Genomic DNA, 17862 nt, shown 5'->3' on the forward strand with positions numbered 1-17862 from the left:
ACCAACGTCGACAATTTTGTCGTTGTTGTTGTTGGTTTTGTTGCTGTTGTTGGTGTTGGCAAAAAGATATAGATTACATTTGTGTTGTTTTCAGCTCCAAAATATATATATATACTATATATATTTTATATATATATCTAGCCACATGGCTATATGTATCTAGAGTAGAAAAAAAAAAGGTTTGCGTTTTGGTTTCGATTCTATTTTTTTTTTTTTGCGCCCCATTTTCGCGTTGCTTCATTTAGCTCGCTGGCCGAGGTCCTCCCAGCAATCCTTTCGCTCCCCACGAACTACCTCCCTCTCTCTGTCTCCCTCTCTCTACCTCTCTCTCTCTCTCTCTCTGTTGCACTAACTAAAACCGTATCAAAATCCAACCAAACGCAAGAGTCGAGCATCACACAGAACCCAATAGACCAAACTAACAATTGTCAATTTTCAACTATTGAAGATTCCAGAGAACCGTTAATTTGCTAGTTTTCACTCACACTCTCTTTCCCCCTCTCTGCGAGTGTTTGAATTTTCCAGAAAATTCAATACTTTGCTTTGACTATTTGCCGATTGTTGCTCGGATTTCAAAACCAACTTTTGTGGACTACAATATAATAAATACTTGTTACCTTTCTATGCAATTCTCACGAACTTCAAATCGCAGCTTACTATATATTAGATTCTTTTTAAATATTTGCAATTTTACTCTCCATCAAAATACGTTGTATCCAAACAATTTTCATAGAGATTTTCCCGTTAAATATTGCTGCCACACTTTGCCATAAATCTGTTTTTCGAACTTAACGAAAGACATTCTAAACAAATTTTTGGCAACTTTGCGGAAGTTACATGAGTCGGAGAATTGAAAAACTTTCAGGTGCTCAAGATCCAATAAATAAACTTGCATTTAAAAGATGTTCCAAGTGATAAACAGGACGAGTTCTATTGAATAATATGTTGACGTAAACTTCAGGAATTTCCACCCAACTCTCGATGTGTGTTCGTCTTTGAAGCTGCCGTCTAGCTGTGACTGCGGAACTGTGATTGATGTTCTTCTTGGACGCGTGCCCGCACGGCCCGCACCCGTCCCCACCCCCTCCCTCACCCTGCTCAAACACCGCCCACTATGGCCCGCCCACAACAAAGTCGATCGATTAAAGGCCAAAGTAAAACCTTAACAGGAAACTTACAGAAAGCCACCCTTAAAAAAAAAAAAAAGAAAGAAATCAACTCGCCTCTGGGCTGCGGGGGGGATTGTTAAATCTCAGGCAGCAGAAGAAAAAAGCGAGAAAAAAATACAAAAAACAAATAAAAGAATAAAGCAAAGAAATGGGAGAGACAGTGAGAGAGAGAGAGAGAGAGAGAGAGAGAGAGAGAGAGAGAGAGAGAGAAGTCGCGCGCTGCCCAGTTGTTTTTACATTTCTTGTGATTTTCTTAAATAAATTTGCCTGTGCAAGGGCTGTGGAGGGGGGCGGTGCGTATCGGCCGGTGGTGGAGGGGGGTTGGGCACAACCCTCAACTCATTTAAGCACTAAAAAGAAATTAAGAAGTAGCCGCCGTTTGCAGCGCAAATGAATGCAAAAGAAAAATAAATACAAGAAACAGAAAAAAAAAACGTGGAGAAAGAATAAAAAGAAAATAAGAAAAACAAATTGAAAAATATAAAAATCACAGCCTCGGAAATACCCTGATTACGCTATCTGTGTAAGCTGGCTGTGTGTGTGTGTGCGTGTGTGTGCTCAAGTGTAAGCCGCCCCACTCAACTACAACTGCACACACACACACACACACACACACACTCGCCCACAGTGTAAGCTCCATTTCCATTCGCACAGCTCAATAGGCCTTGTGATAAGCGCTTTGCACACTTCCCCCACTCACCCCACCTCCTCACCCCCATCTCAGCCATCTACTAGGGGTGGGGTTTATGTTGGCCATGGGGCACAATGCACCCGCACTGACTGGCCGGCCGATTCGCTGTTTGGGACTTGATAACCCGCTATTGTATACACAAAAGCTGTAGAGCAACCGGCGCATAATCGTTCTGTGTGTGTGTGTGTGTGTGTGTGTGTGTACCCCTCCCGCACCCTCTCGCTTCCACTGCCTACAATCACCCTTTTACCTCTTCACTGACTCTGGGGCTTGGGGCTTGATTTTTCTTGCTCAACTTAAGCGTTTTTACTCTCATTGTTGTTGTTGTTGTTGCTGTTGTTCTTGCATAGTTTTGCTTGTGCACAGCTGTGGCCCCAGCTACGACCCCCCAACTCACTCTATCCCTACCGCCCACCTCGCCACCCATGGCCCCCTTTGGACAGGCTCGTTCATGTCAATTCATGTCAGCTCAGACAAACCGATTTTGGCTTTGGCTTTGCGGCGTTCCAAAAACCCATTGGCTTTTGTTTATATATTCATTTCTTGTTGTTGTTGTTGCTGTTGTTGTTGCCGTTGTTTTTGTAGTTGTTTGGTGATCATTTGATTTGTGCTCGCGAATTACATACCCTGTAAAGCTTGAGCTTAAGCTAGACAGTTGCATCATTTTACGGTAAACAGAAGAGAACTAAATTAGAGCAAAAGATTGTGAGGGAATGAATTACATAGACATGATCGGCCAGAAGATACCCTGCAATTTTATATAGGACTAACATTTATAAAATATAAAAGACAACAGCTAACTAAGAGACTGTAATAATAGTTTACTGCTATAAGTTACACGACTAGCGAATACCCTGTACAAATTAAGCATATATCTTCTACGACTAGCACCTGCCCTGTATATTTGTATAATTAGGTTTAGTCAATTATATTGCACATTGTCAACGCTAATTATGCCAAAATGATCATAAAAGCTAATTATCAAAATTGCACGACTAGCGAATACCCTATACATCCACAGCATTCCAGATCTCTAGATGCTTCGCTGCAAGTGGAAGAATGATCAATAGATCCATGGTAAGCAAAAATTGATATACTAGGTTAAATGCTCGACTGACAGATACTCTATAAATTATTATAAATAATATTTGAATAAAAAACCAGTAAATCAGACAACATTAAAGACATGACAACTAAGGAATCAAACCACCTCGCACACACATTTTTACAATTTCTTGAATTTATTTTTTATTTATTTTTTTTTTTTTTACTGAAAAGTCTTCTTAGTTGTGAGTTTTTCGCAGCAGCTGTTGCCGCCACTTTGCTGCACAACACTTGGTAAACTTTGACGCTTCTCTTGATGGCTCAACTTAACTTCTCTATTGATTCTGCTTCTTCTTTTTGCCTTTTACAACACTGCGCTTTTAAAAAATATCGATTGGTATCCGATTGAGGTTTTTTTTTATACTGATTCAAATTCACTTTGGCATGCGATAAATGCATTTGCTTAAGCAAAAATATAAAATGAAACAAAACTTTTTAAAAGAAATTTTGAAAGACTTGCAGATATCCTATATTTCTAGTTTGTGCTTAAAGCTTTTTTAGTTGTAGTAAATTTTAACTAGAATGGGTTTTTGGATTTCTCACTTTTCTAAAGATATTTATGGTAAAATTTTATTTTGCATAATTTTTAAGGCATACTAAAAATTGCTATTTTTTTTTTTTTTTAACCATTGTTAACTTAGAACTTGCATAAGAGGAGTTTAAATAGCTTTAAATATTGGCCTTAAAACATAATTTCACAGAATCCAAATCAACTTTTTTCCTTCATATTTATAATGCAAATAGAATTTATATACAAACAGAATTTTCTTTTTTAGGCCTTTGCAAAAGTTTTTTAAAAGAAAAACAAATATATTGGAGCATGCTAAAAGCTTCATTGTGTGTGATTTTTGGCATTATGTTAGTGGTTTTTAGTGACCATAACTTTCACATTATGGGCAAGAAAACGTCCAAAACGAGACCTCAATTGGTGGCTATTGGAAAAACCTTAAGAAAACATACAACAACAACAACAAATAAACACAAACAGGCAACAGCTATGTAACTTAATTTTTGGGTGTGCCAAAGCAGCCCAATAAGAAAAATGAAGGGAGAAACTGACCAAAAACAAAAACAAAAATCGCTCCGTTTCATTGGCTTTCACGTTTTTTAAGCTCTTATATATATTTATATATATAAACGTGTATATATTTATATACTTTTTTTTGTATTTTTTGTCCGTTATTATGTCTCAGTTTTGTTTCTGATGGTCGCTAATTGCGAACGAGCGCAACTAAGAGATTGGCAACGAAGGCCCGTGCGTGCAAAAGGGCGAGAGAGGGCGAGGGGCAAGGTGAGAGGCGTAAAGTCTATTAAGGGTGTGGTGTGTGTATGTGTGTTTGCGCCTAATTAATGGCATTATTTGATGGGACATGACAAGGCATGCCAAGCCCTTGGAAAGGTGCGTTAAACTAAATGGAGAACAAAATAAAAGAAAGCCAAAAAAAAAGTCAAAAAGTTGAACTTGAAAAGCGCCCGCGGGTAGGCAACATTTTAAGGGACTTTTTTGACAAATTCCCAAAAGTTTGCCTATGTATAAGTTCCCAATCAATTTGCACGCAAACAAAAATTCCTTTCAAAGAGTATCACTCTTTGAGCATATGTCAAAGAGAAATTCTGATTAGATTCAAGCGAAAAAAAAAACATACCTTAGGCAATTAGACCATTTAATCCTCGTGCGCAGCTTTTCTTGTGCTTGTTCTCTCTTATGAGTTAAAATATCGTAGTTTTATTGTTGTAGAGTCGGTTGGACAAATTGTAGTAGACGACGTGACGGAATCAATTGCATACAATTATATATTAAATTCTGATTTCGTTGTATGTGTAAAGATATATATTGTGTAAGACCCAAACGAAAGAGAAAATATATAGATATGCACACCAAAAACTTCTTCTTTACATATATATATGTATATGGATATATATGGATATATATTAAAAATATATTATATGCATGTATTTTTAAATAATAAACAATAATATATGTATGTATGTAATTATAAGAACGCGCGCACAAAACGGAGATATGGAGAGCAAAATGGACGCAATTGTTGCGATTAGTTGTAAAAAGACTGTCTGTATGTGTGTAAAAGTGTACGTAAGAGCTTTAGTGTAAGTGAAGTGGATGCGTTAAGTATTTTTTGGGGATTTTTTTTATTTTTATTTTTTGGTTTGTTTTAGTTAAATGTTTGTCAACACGTGACTTTAATTTGCACAAGATTTTGTTTTTATATTTCTTTATGTTATTTTGTTGCTTGCTATAATGAAAATTGAATTAATGAGAAATGCTGTAAAGGCAAAATATTAACTGTATAAAACGAGAAAAAGAGAGACAGAGATGCTACACAAAGCTGCGACACCATCTGGCAGGCAAATCAAAAAAGAAATACAACAAAAACATAAATAGAGCGCGCCTAGTTCAATAAACCGTAATGCGAGAGCTGGAGAGCGGCGCGCAGTCAAAACACACGCGAATAACGCGGCAAAAGGCAAATGCACATAAAATAAATACGAAATATGTATATAAAAAATAAGGAAAAATAATCATAAAAAGTAAAGCGCGCAGTCAGCAGGCGACAGCGGCGGCGGCGACGGCACTTGTCACACTCATACACAGACACACACACATACCAGCACATATCAAAAACTTGCAAGGCGCAGCGAAAGCAGCAGCAGCAGCAGTACCAGCGACAGCGACGCAACGTCAACGTCATACCAAAAGGAATGTTGCGGCAGCGACATGTGTTTGATGTATGCAGCCAGCCAGGCCGCACACATACACACAGTGTGTGTCTGAGGGAATGCCTCTTTACGTTTACTACGTAATGCCGAAAAGAAACGTAAGTCGCTTAAGCTGTGCCCCAAGTTGAATTCTTATACGTTTCGCGGTATTTCTTTTCGCCTGTTGTTTTGTTCTTATTGGACTGCTGCTGCCGCTGCTGCTCCTACTAAAGCTTGTTTGTTCTTATTGGGGGAAGCCAGACAGCGGTCTGTCTGCGCTGATTTTGTGCTTGCTAATGTGTGTAGGTGTGTGTTATTGTGTTTGCGTATGTGTGTGTAAATATTTATATGTGCATACGCGCGCGAACTTGAATTTATGCAAAAATAAGCAGCTAAAAGAGGCTGCCACATGAGGCGCTGGCAGCGACACACTAACGGTACACGAACTGGGGACCGAGTTTTATTTTTAAGCACTTTTTTCGGCCAGTTTAAATTTGATTTGCTTGCAGCGGAACTCGCAGAATTTACGTTTCGGATAATTAAAGGGACTGACTACATATGGGAAATGAGGGGGAGGTAGGTTGGGGTTGCTGAAACGCAGCGGTCCAATTGGCGATGTATGTACGTCCAATTGGAAATTACGGCGACGAACAGACGACGACGGCTGAAGGCAAGCGACAAACGGCAAACGGCGGACGGTGCAAATAGTACGCGATAATTACAGCAACGTGGCGGCGACCGAGTGTCCGATCGAAGCAAGACCCACCGAGTACAAATGTTGTCTGATGGCTGGCAACGGCAAAGTTGGCAGCATTGACCGTCGTCGCTGCCGCTGCGGCGCAAAGAAAGAAAGAAAAAAACACAAGAAAAGGCAACGGCAACAGCAGCGACGGCGGCGACAGCGGCAGCGCCAGCGTGTGAGCGAATGCAGACACACACACTCACGGACACGCCGATATTACACACACACACACACACACACATACAGTTACATACATATGCGACAGAACGATGAACGATGATGATGAACCGAATTACAAATAAAAGATGATGCCAAAAGACGACGACGTCTACGTTGACTGCGACGACAACGATTAGCAAACAGCCAGGCGCAAGGAGCAAAAGCATACACATACAACCACACACCCACACGCTCAGCAACACTCAAACACACACACACTCCCATACACCCATACACTCAAAGTAGCAGCGCCAGCGAAAAAAAATCGGTCGCAATCGGAAAAAATTGCAGAGCGTAGCCGCTCTCTGCACATAAAAAGAGAAAAAAAAAAAAACATAAGCAAGCCGCAACTCACACAAACTCACACACACACACCCAACCGACAGAGACGTACTCAAGCATACAACAACAACAACATAAGCAGCAAGCAGTACAAAAAAATCGAAGCAGCGAAAAAATGAGAAGAAACACTGAGAGCAGCAGCAGCAGTAGCAGCGCCGGCAACGCCAACAACAACCACAAAGAGCTCAGCAAGAAAGCTTGAAAAAAATTGCGGCACAACACGCGCACCGTGGGCCGCGCTCTCTCGAAACGTAAACGAAACTCTTGCAGACAACAACAATTTGCATTATTGATGAGCAGCGTGAGTCGGTCGTAGGCGCCACCCAACCAACCCCACACATATATTTCTTAACAAACTTGCGGCAAACTTACAAGTGTGTGTGTCTGTGTATGAGTGTGTGTGTGTGCGAGTGAGTGAGACAGTGCGCATACATAAGAGAACCTCCACGCGGGGCTGAGTATGTAGGTGGTTGGGTGGTTGTTTGTATGGCGGGTGCCAAGTATATAACACCCTTAGAAAATGACCAACACTGACCAGGCCACCAAATGCGACGATGTACGCCCATTAACTGGAGATGAATTCGCTTGGCCATGATTTGTGTTGGGTTGACACCCAAGTGGGTGGACCCTGTCGGACGGGTATGAAGCTGCAGACTTAGTCGCTGCAAGCGGAACCAGTAAAAACAATGGAAAATTTGAGCAAAAAAAGAAAAAAGAAATAGATTTGCAGCAATTGATGGGCAGCATTTTTTTTTATTTTTTATTTTCTTGTTACCAGGAGTTTGGCTACAAGCGAGAACAAGCAACATAGATGTTCTAATGGGTATGGACAAGGGCTAAGAAAATGGACAGGAATTGAAAAATAACAGAATATTTGGTCAAGCAGCGATTTTAATTTTATGTTAATTAATGCTATAAGCACTATAAATAAATAGTACTAAATGTATGGTATAAATAACGAAAACTTAAAGAAACAAATTTCAATTATCATTAGTAAACAAATATTTTTATTTTATCATTATATCAACGCTCTTAAATCAACAAATTCACTTACAACTCAGCCTATTGCGCACCACTGTGCGGCAAAAACAATGCGCCGCAAAGAAAAAATGCTCTCTCGAGCAGCAACAACAACAAAGGGCCCCTGGCCAGCAGACGAATCTGAAGACAAGAAAAAGGACGAAAAATACGCAAAAAAATGCATGACGGAACTGGACAGACGCAACGTCGTCCATTGGAGCAGGAGCAGCGAAGGTAGTGCGCGAGACGGAAAGAGAAACTACTTGGACCAGTGGGAGGGCTGAGAATGAAAGTGTACGATGAGTCCAAGCTCGCGCTCATGCTCGCACTCACACTCAAACCACTCTCACAGGCAGCTGTAAATGTGTGTGTATGGAGCAGCTGGCCCATTGTTGGCGGACACTCGCACATATATTTTTATAAGTGTGCGTGTGTGTGCGTGTGAAGCATTTTTTCTTTGCACTTCACTCAATTTCAATTTTTTCTTTTATTTTGCCTCCTTTTCGCTCAGCAGCGATTGTCCTGTACTGCTGTTTCCTTCGAAAAGTTCAAAGTGGCAAGCCAAAGCGCGCTCTCACTCACACACATACACATATATACACTGAGACACTTTGGCGACGTGCTGTGGGCAAAAAAAATACTCAGAGAGCAAGCAGAGCAGAAGAAAAAAAAAACGAAACGAATTCTGCACAGAAAATAAAAATTGTTTGCAAGAAAGAATGAAAGAAAAAATCGGAAAAAATGCAAGCCAAGTGGTTGCTGGGCGCAAAGGGAGGGTGGTAGAGAGTGAATGGGAAGGAAGGTAGCAGCATGCTGGCTGTTGGGTGTGCCCGCTATGTCTCCAACGCCAACCCCCCTATTAACTGGGTTGCTGCCATAGCCGTCGCCGTCGCCGCCGACCGCTGCTTTCGCTGCTGTTGCTGGTGCTGCTGCGGCTGCCGTCGACGTCTGCTGTTGCTGTTCTGCTGCGCCCGTGTGTGTCAGTTTCAGCTGCTCACATAGTTGGCCGAAGATAAAGGTGACGTTGATGGCACCGGGGGGAAGCAATGCAATGCAATGGGGCCAACCAGGCGCAGGGTAGGGTAGGATAGGATGGGATAGGATAGGGTGCTGGCGATGGGAAGACCCTCAAGTGTTGGCATGCAAAAAATAAAAAAATAAAGAATGAAAGAAAGAGAAAAAACAATAAATATAGCCAAGCACATGGCGGCGCTGTTGTCGCGGCATATGCATGCATGTGTGACACAAATACATATACATATATTCACACACACACAAAGATTAATACATATGCTCAAGCACATGTAGCTGTGTAAATGTATGTAACGACTTTATGTCTGCTGCGTATACACATACATACATATATATTTGTCTCGCAGTTAATCATCTACATGCGTTCAATGAGTGTGAGGAAGAAAGAGCGAGCCATTCGCTAAAAGCATTCCACACAGTGCCCAGCATAATTAACGCTTAGCAAAAATCGAATCTAAGCTCTAGGCGAAAAAACAGCAACGATGGAAAAAAAAAAGTAAACCAAGTGGCAACACTGCCAGCGCTGTGTATGAAAGAGCTAGCAATAACCTATATGAAACATACATACACACACACTCACACAGATACAAAGTCCAGTTTGAGGTCCAGTCGCATTCAGCAGCCATACAACATTTTTCAAGGCGATGCAGACGCGCCAAAAAAAAGGGGGCCACCATGCAAAATCACACAAAAACAAAAGCAGCAACAACAACAGCAGCAGCAGCGTCAAAATACGACGCACCAGGCGCTGGGCAAGACGAGGCGACGTCAACGTTGACGTCCACAAAGCTTCACATACAAAGCGACGCCATTGAAGTTGCGGTCGACGACGACGGCGAAGTCGCAACGCACAACGGCAAAAACATTCAAAAGTACAAGGGCAACTACAACAACAACAGCAACAACAAGAACAGCAACGAGACAGAAAATAAAAATGGGCGAAAAAGTTTTATACATAAAAGTGGTGGCCAAGCGCGGCAGGAGAGAGGCAGCAGAGCCACAGCACGAAACTCCAAGAACATGTGCAGAAACAACGGCGACGACGATGACGACGAAAGAGATACAAACAAACACAAGCTGTAGTATAGCTGTGTGTAGTTGCCACCTTTTTCTCCGCTCATTGGTAATTTGTGCAAGGAGGCGACAAAGGCAGAGGAAGAGGCAGCGCCGACGGCGGCAGCGAGGGTCTCACACAAATGGCCGGCAAACTTTTGCAGCGAAAATAAAAATGGAGCGCACGTTTGTGACAAAAACAAAAAGCAAAAGCAAAACCAAAACTTGCAGTATGAATGGGAAGTTGTTGCCGTCGTCGTCGTCGCAGTCGTTGGCTGCCCGCCGTCTGAAGCCAGCGCCGCGCGCTCTTCGGACACCGTCTATGTGTGTGTGTGCGCGAGAGTGAGAGGGTGGGCCACCGTTTGAGTGTTGCGTCAGCTTGAGTTTGAGCGTTTTTTATTTTGCTTTCTCTGTGTGTGTTGCTGTTGTTGCTGGCCAACGACTCAAGCCGGCATCACGTTTGCATTGAGTGAGAGCGTTAATACGATGAGCCCGTTCGCCAGGAGCCACAGCTCTGGCACATTAATGCCAGCCACCAGTGTAGCCAAAAGGTTGCTGTCTTGGCTAAACACAAATGGTTGCTGCGTAAATAAGTTAATGCGTTAAGTGCTGGATAATTCGTTAAGTTGCGTGAAATTTGTTTTTTTAAAGGTAAATATTTTCAATATAATTTAAATGAATTAACTGTGTTAAACCAATTTTACCTGTTATAAACAATCTGAACAATTATAAACATATACTTTTCAAGTTTAAATTTAAATTGAATTATTAATTATTAATTTAAACTTTGCTAAGTTCACAATATGGAAAGCAATAAAACCAATAATAAAAAAATAATATTTGCAATACTCGTTGCGAACAGAGAACTGCATAAATAATCAATATTAATTAAAAGCTGCTCACATTCTTTATCAAAGGCAACAATAACGGGAACAACAACAGCAATCAACGGTTAATGAAGCGCACAAATAACAATTACAATGGCGTTCGTCAAATGCAAAGCAGCGCAGGGACAGAGAAAGAGAGCGAGATACAGGGAGAGCGAGAGGCAGGCGCAGCAGGAGAACTGACAAAAACCGGCGAGATAACGAATTCAAGCAATAATTGTGGGTGTATTTTGTGTGCGAGGGAGATAGAGAAAGAAAGAGAGAGAGAGAAAGTATGTGTATGTGTGTGGCTATGTTGCTGATCAATTTAAAAAGAGATAAATACACTCACACATACACATACAACTGCTGCTGTTGTATTTGTTGTCCTCAATCAGTTTGTGCAGAGCCAAAGGTGCGGAATGTCCATGTGAATGGCTTATACAAATAGTCAGCGCATATACATACATATATACAAATACATATCTATATAAATCTATTCAAGATAAAAGGCCGTCGTAGCAAATGCGTGTCAAAGGTGCGGCTGCTGCATTTGCCACAGGCTTTTCACTCGGAAAAGCAGCCATAGAAAACTGTGTACAAAGCAATTACAGCGAGTACACCTAGAGAAATGGGTAGTGACTACAATGGGAATACATATTAAACTAATAACTGATTGATAACTTGAAATACACTGCAAACAATAATTTAGCATAATACAGCAGATTCACAATATCTAAAGAGAGTTGTATAATTTGGCAAATACTCTGAGAGAAATCCTCAGACTAATATAAAAATTTTTAGCTAAGTTATATAAAAATATAAATAAATTTGTTTGGCAATAATAAGTTTTTGTTTGTCATTAAATGCTTATCAAGAAATACACTGACAGAATAAATATGCATGTTGCATGGTAATATCTATGAGCTCATATCAGGAAGGCTTTCAATCTAATCAATCCATCAATCATCAAATGACTTTTAGTATCACAACCTTAACACTACTATCTTATATTTGAAATTTATAATATATAATTTCCCAACATTCCCGTATTAAAACAATCTATTTAAGATAAACGCTTTACGCATAAAGTTCAAAGTACCATAAAAAAATTTTTGATAGCAATATGAAATCTATTTTGAATTATCAGCGCTTATCATTAATATGTTTATAGGTCCACATATATGCATATATATATGTATATACATATGGGTTTATTGAGGGTACATAAAAACTTGTCTATATAATCTATTTATAACTAATCTAAAACAAATGTGTAGTAAATTATATATAAATATATAAAGAGAGGTATATCAATAGATATACATACATATATCTAAGCAATACCTTTTATATATCGACATTCTTATTAATAACACAATAAATAATTTTAGCTTTCTCTAGAATTTTCACACAACAAATTTCTTGCAGGGTATTTCACAGTCTATCATCCTTTACCTATAGCTAATTCCCATATGGATTTTCAATTATAGACAATTGGCAATTAAAACCTTGTTCAAGGACCTATTTTATAGAATTCTATAGATTCATAATTGGTCCGTGGGAAATTGCGTCCACTTTTACTTAAGCCGCTTGGGCAATTACATATTCAATTATTTAGGGTGCTGCCCGGGAAGGGGGAGACAGGCGCACTCACCTGTAAGTCCGATTCGGTAACATCGATTTCGCCGCGATAAACAAAATCGATAATTGTCTTTAGGTCTGTGAATATGATGTCGGCGGGTAATATAATCGTTGGATGCTTGCACGGATTCTCGAGCAGCAGCTTTTGGAAATACGTTGAGCAGGCGGATAAGACGACCTAAAAGTAAATGCATTATTATCGATAATTAATCCATTGATTTATCGATGAATTCTATCAATTGCTTACCTTGTGGGCCTTAAGCGAGCCATGCTCACAGGACAAGGTCACATCGACGAAGGAGAGATCCTCGCGCAGCTGCTGAAACACTGACGTCATCGTGTTCTGATAGTTATTCCAACGCAGACTAAAGTACTGATGTCCCCGCACGGCGGCCATTTTGTATGTATGAGCAAGTGTTGCTCTCTTAACTTTCAATTGCAGTTATTTATTGTTAACGTCCCTCTCTCTCTCTCGCTCGCTCTGCCCCTCTAGCAGGCACGTCTTCACTTTCGCTGAGGCTCAGTCTGCCAAAAGCTCAGTGCTACGAAAACGTTGACGACGACGACGACGACGCTGGCGCAGACGTTGGCGTTGCCGTCCTGCTGTTGGCAGCGCTGTAATAACAATGCAAGTACAAATGCCGTTAGTTGTTGAATATTGAATAGTTTTAAAATAGATTTGCGCCTGCGCAGACAGCGCCTAGAGCAAATTGCAATTATTTTGCATTTGCTTTGCGCATAATTAAGACACATTTATCAATTATTCACACGGCAAAGCTGATCAATAAACGCACAATACCCAACAACAAGCGAGTGCTACGGTTGTTTCTTTTTGTTTTTGGCTCAGCTTCTATACCAAACGCAATGCAACGCAAGTTGCGACTGAGCCAGCTTTTTGTGGCATAGTCACGGATGCAAAAGGCCGACGCCGCCTGCTGTGGCAAGCCATGTAAAAGGAGTCCATTGTGCGGTGCATTACAACGTCGAGCAACGCGAAGCCCAGCACAACTATGCAAGTCTCCCAAATTAAAAAAAAATAAAACAGGTAGTCGTTGTAAATGCCTTAAGCCTCGACTTGTTACTACCCTGTAAATTTCGAATTTTGTTTCTTTGTACACTATTCTGAATCAGTTTTGATTAAGACTAAAAATGTTGTATATCTGTTAAACAGGAACTATATACATATGTATATTTCTATATATTATATAAATACATAAAGAACTATACAGATATAAAACAATTTATATAGCTACAATTTAAAGATCTTTAACAGCATAACCCTCTCTCCTCATCCCTATCTCCCTCTCTCTCTCTCTGTTTCCCTCTCTCCCTCTCTCTTCATCCCTGGAATACCCCATTTTCAACTACTCCAAACCAATGAGTATCCTTTTTTGTTGTTGTTTTCCTACAACTATTATCCATATACAGTATAGCTTGATTACCAATCCAATTTCATGCTTAACCCTTGGCCAACACCTCGCATTAGGCCTGCTTTTTTCGAATTCCATTAATTTTTTTCAATAAAACTTTCTGCATGCGGCCCATTGTCGTTGCGTGGCTGGCAATTCAGAAAAGTTTTTTAGTTTAGTGCATGAAAATGTAAAATGCGGCGCTGCCTTCTGGCCCAGGCCAAAAGAAAGAAACCCGAAACCAGTTTCAGGCTCCAAGCCCGAAGTTTACACTCTTTCCATTTATTTTTACTTTTAGTTGTTTTTTTTTTTTATTCATTTATTTTTATTTCAATGGCACGTACAACGATGTTGTTGCTGTCTTGCTCCATTGGCATTGTCAAAATAAATAAATAAAAAAAAAAAAAAAATTGAAATAGGAATGCTGAAAAGGATGCTGCTGAAAGGAGTAAAGGCACCCAACAGCAGAAGGTGAGAAGAACGCCGGATTCAGCAACGACTCGAGACCTAGCCATAGACACAACAACAACAACAACGACGACGACAACAATAACAGCAAAGAAGACGGTAACCGCATACAATGCCAACATGGAGCTGCAGCTTTAACGACCGTAACGAAAGCTGCAATTTTAACTTTAGCAAGGATGGTATGCAGCTCAGTAAAGCTACCAAAAATTTAAATAAATAAACAATAATTTTGTGTACAATCTCATTTTTTAATTATTTCTTGTTGAGAATAAGATATTATTTTTAACTCAATTAAAATTTTTTTTTTTATTTATTTATTATTTTTTTTTTTTTTTTAATATTATATATTAATATTATATTATGTAAATTATTATATTATGTAAATATCCGTTTATATTGCAATTTTATATATTGCTGAAGTTAAAATTTCAACACTCTTTATCGCTCTAACTAAATAATGTTCATTAATATACCAATAAAATTTAGCTTGAGTAGAAAATGACCTGCATACGCGCCTTCAATAACGTAGTGCTGCGCGGGATGCGTTTAGCTGTGCAATGTGATTGCTTTGCTGCTTTGCATGCAGTTGCAGCAAAGCAAACCAAAAAAGCAGATATGGAGAAAAAAAAAAAACAACTCGAAACCAAAACAATAAACCGCGCACCAAAATGGAATGCCAAAAAAGCAGAAGAGGAGAGAAAAAATAAAGAAACAAATATTGCCACCCACCCACTTTCATACTCCAGAAAACGTGTTGGATTTAAGGCGGCAAGTCAAGAGAGAGACAATGACAGAGAGAGAGAGAGAGAGAGGCACTGAGCTTATAATCAGTCGTGCATTTTATGCGGCCTGTTTGTTGTTTTGATGCCGTTCTTCTCCTTCTTCACCATTTACGCGACCAATCCACGTTTTTTTTCTTTGCGCTATTGTTTGTTGCTCCCCTGTTGCTCGTTGTGTTCGTCTCTCACACACACACGCTTGCGAATACACAGTCACACATACTTAGAAGTCAAGTTGCCGCCATTTGGAGCCTTTGCTTGCTTCGGCGTTCTTCCTTTGCTTGCTTGTTTGTTTGCCAAATAGATTTTTTTCTTTTCGTTTATTCTTCTTCTCACAGGCCTACGTTTCTTCGTTTTGTTTGCTCTTGAATATTTGTTGTGTGCCCTGCATACTTTTCTTTTGGGTATATAATTTAACCGTAAACTAACATTAGGTGCTTTTTAAAAGCTTTTTAATTCCTTTTCGTCTGGCGACTTTTATTTTTGTTTTATCTATGCTTTCAGTTCACTTTTTCAATTGTATGAACTGCACAGTGGCACACATGTATTGTATATGTATAAATATCATATATGTATATAATAATATAAATATGCTATTCAATACTCATTTTACTGTAAACACAGAATTAATCATCACAGCTGACTTGTGACAAATAATAATTATTTATTATTAAATACTACATGGAGTGACTGTGTTGGTTTTATCCCACTGTATACTCAGACTGGGCAGCCGCTTCATTGCGCTTTGATTATGCATGAGCAAGCGAGACAGCTGTTTTGCACGTTGACGAATGCATATGTGTGTGTGCGTGTGTGTATGAAGTAGATAAAGAAGAAGCACAAGACAAATGACAGACTAAAACAGCGCTGATGCGGTGGGTGAAGAAGCAAAGAAAATGGATTTTAAACATTTTTGTTTTGATTATTATTGTTCTTGTCGCACAGCAACGATGGGGGCAAAACTTATAAAGTAAACTAGAGAGCGGGCGTGTGAGTTTGTGTGTGTGCGAGTGTGAATGCGAGAGGCCGAAGTGCAGGTGGCATGGAAATTTGCACGATACACGAATAAATCGTATGTCCCCCACTATAACTGCCCATGTAAATAAATGTGTAATGCTTAACATTGCCGCAATTGACATCAATTGAAATGTGTTGCTTCTGTTTTTTTTTTTTCTTCTTTTTGCTTGCCTTTATTTTTAGTTGATTTACCTTTGGTGTTGTTGCTATTTCTATTTAAATTTAGAGCTTTGCAATTTGTTGTTGCAAGTGCACATCAGCGCTGACGTTGCCACAGTCGTTCAATTTGTTGGTCCTCTTTTGCATAATTGGTTGCACACATGGCACACGCATTACGTCGTCTAATTGTACAATTTTTTCAGCTTTTGTTGTTTTTATTTGCCGCCTTACGTTTTAAGCGTTACGTATTCCTATATTACGTAGTGTACACGCATAGAGATCGCGATTACAGTAAACGGTGCGTTAGTGTTGTTGCTGATGTTGTTGTGGCGCAGTTTATTGGTTATTTTTATGCACATTTGACGCGCGCACTCACACACATACGCAAACAAACTGACAAACACACACGTACGCAGAGATCGAGAGAGATGCACTCATACAATTGCAACTGTGCAGCATTTACCGCCAAGTTTTATTTCGCATTTGTCTTTTCTTATATTTTACCTTCTTTTTTCTTTCTGGCTGTTAACTTTTCGTTTTATTTTTATTTCCTTTCGTTTATTTGCGCTGTTGTCCGTCCGTCCCGCTACCTTTCCGCTTTACGATGTTCTTGCCCGCTCACTCACACACTCGCGTACGCACACGATTGTAGCCACACATTCGACTCAATTGGTTTTTCAGCTGCTTTTTCGTAATTTGCAAATAGTTAATTTATTCTATTTGGCTAGCCGTATCATTGCACAGCGAATTGCACTTTGCTCGTTTCATACTTTAAATTAGCATTGCTTTTTGTTTTGCGCACTTCTTTTTTTTTTTTTTTTTTTTTTGGTAGCTCACTCGCGTTGGAATTTCGCTGGCAAAACGGAATTTAAAATAATAATTATTTTTTCCACTCGTCGTTCATCGGAGGTTTGCTCGTGTTCGCCATTTTCGTATTCAATTGGCCTTGCCAGACTGTTGCGCATCGCAAACGATGCCACGGATATGCAATAGAAATAGGTTTCTGCTTGGTCAGTAAAGTTGCAATTCAACAAAAATATTTAACTAATATTTATTTTATAAAAATAGACTATAATTACTTGGCAAATTTAATAAATATTTTATGTCGCGCTAGCCGTTCCAGCAGCTGGCAGCATTTTATATAATGAGAAACCATTTGTCTCTTTTGCTCGCATTGTTTTTCCTCATTTACTTTTGTGCTGTTGCGTTGCAGCCGAAACAGCTGGAATGAAATGCGCGCGCACAATTTGAATCCCAAACAGTAAATTAATATATGAAATTTAAGTAAATAACGTATAGTGTAATCGCAAAAAATAATTTAATAAAACGTAAAATAAATGTAATTGAAGTAATTTGAAAAAAAAAAGTTTATTAATTTTAACAGCAATGTGGAGTGTATACACTGTTAAAGAGCATTGCCAGATGGACAG

The 17862-nt window shown here is 39.5% G+C and overlaps 1 protein-coding gene across 3 annotated transcripts in view; it reads right to left on the minus strand.

Moving 5' to 3' along the window:
- Nucleotides 1-12997, minus strand: part of psq (BTB-domain-containing protein pipsqueak) — a 52866-nt gene extending 39869 nt beyond the window's left edge. For all 3 annotated transcript variants that reach the window (XM_018009622.2, XM_018009621.2, XM_018009620.2), the window contains exons 1-2: nt 12848-12997; nt 12614-12778 (exon numbers count right to left, since the gene is read on the minus strand). In XM_018009622.2, coding sequence (XP_017865111.1) covers nt 12614-12778; nt 12848-12997 — 315 coding nt within the window. The remainder of the gene's footprint in view (nt 1-12613; nt 12779-12847) is intronic.
- Between the last annotated feature and the right edge of the window lie 4865 nt (nt 12998-17862).

Source organism: Drosophila arizonae, chromosome 5 (genome assembly GCF_054131065.1).
Source record: "Drosophila arizonae isolate 15081-1271.41 chromosome 5, UAZ_ARI_1.0, whole genome shotgun sequence".
Taxonomy (NCBI): domain Eukaryota; kingdom Metazoa; phylum Arthropoda; class Insecta; order Diptera; family Drosophilidae; genus Drosophila; species Drosophila arizonae.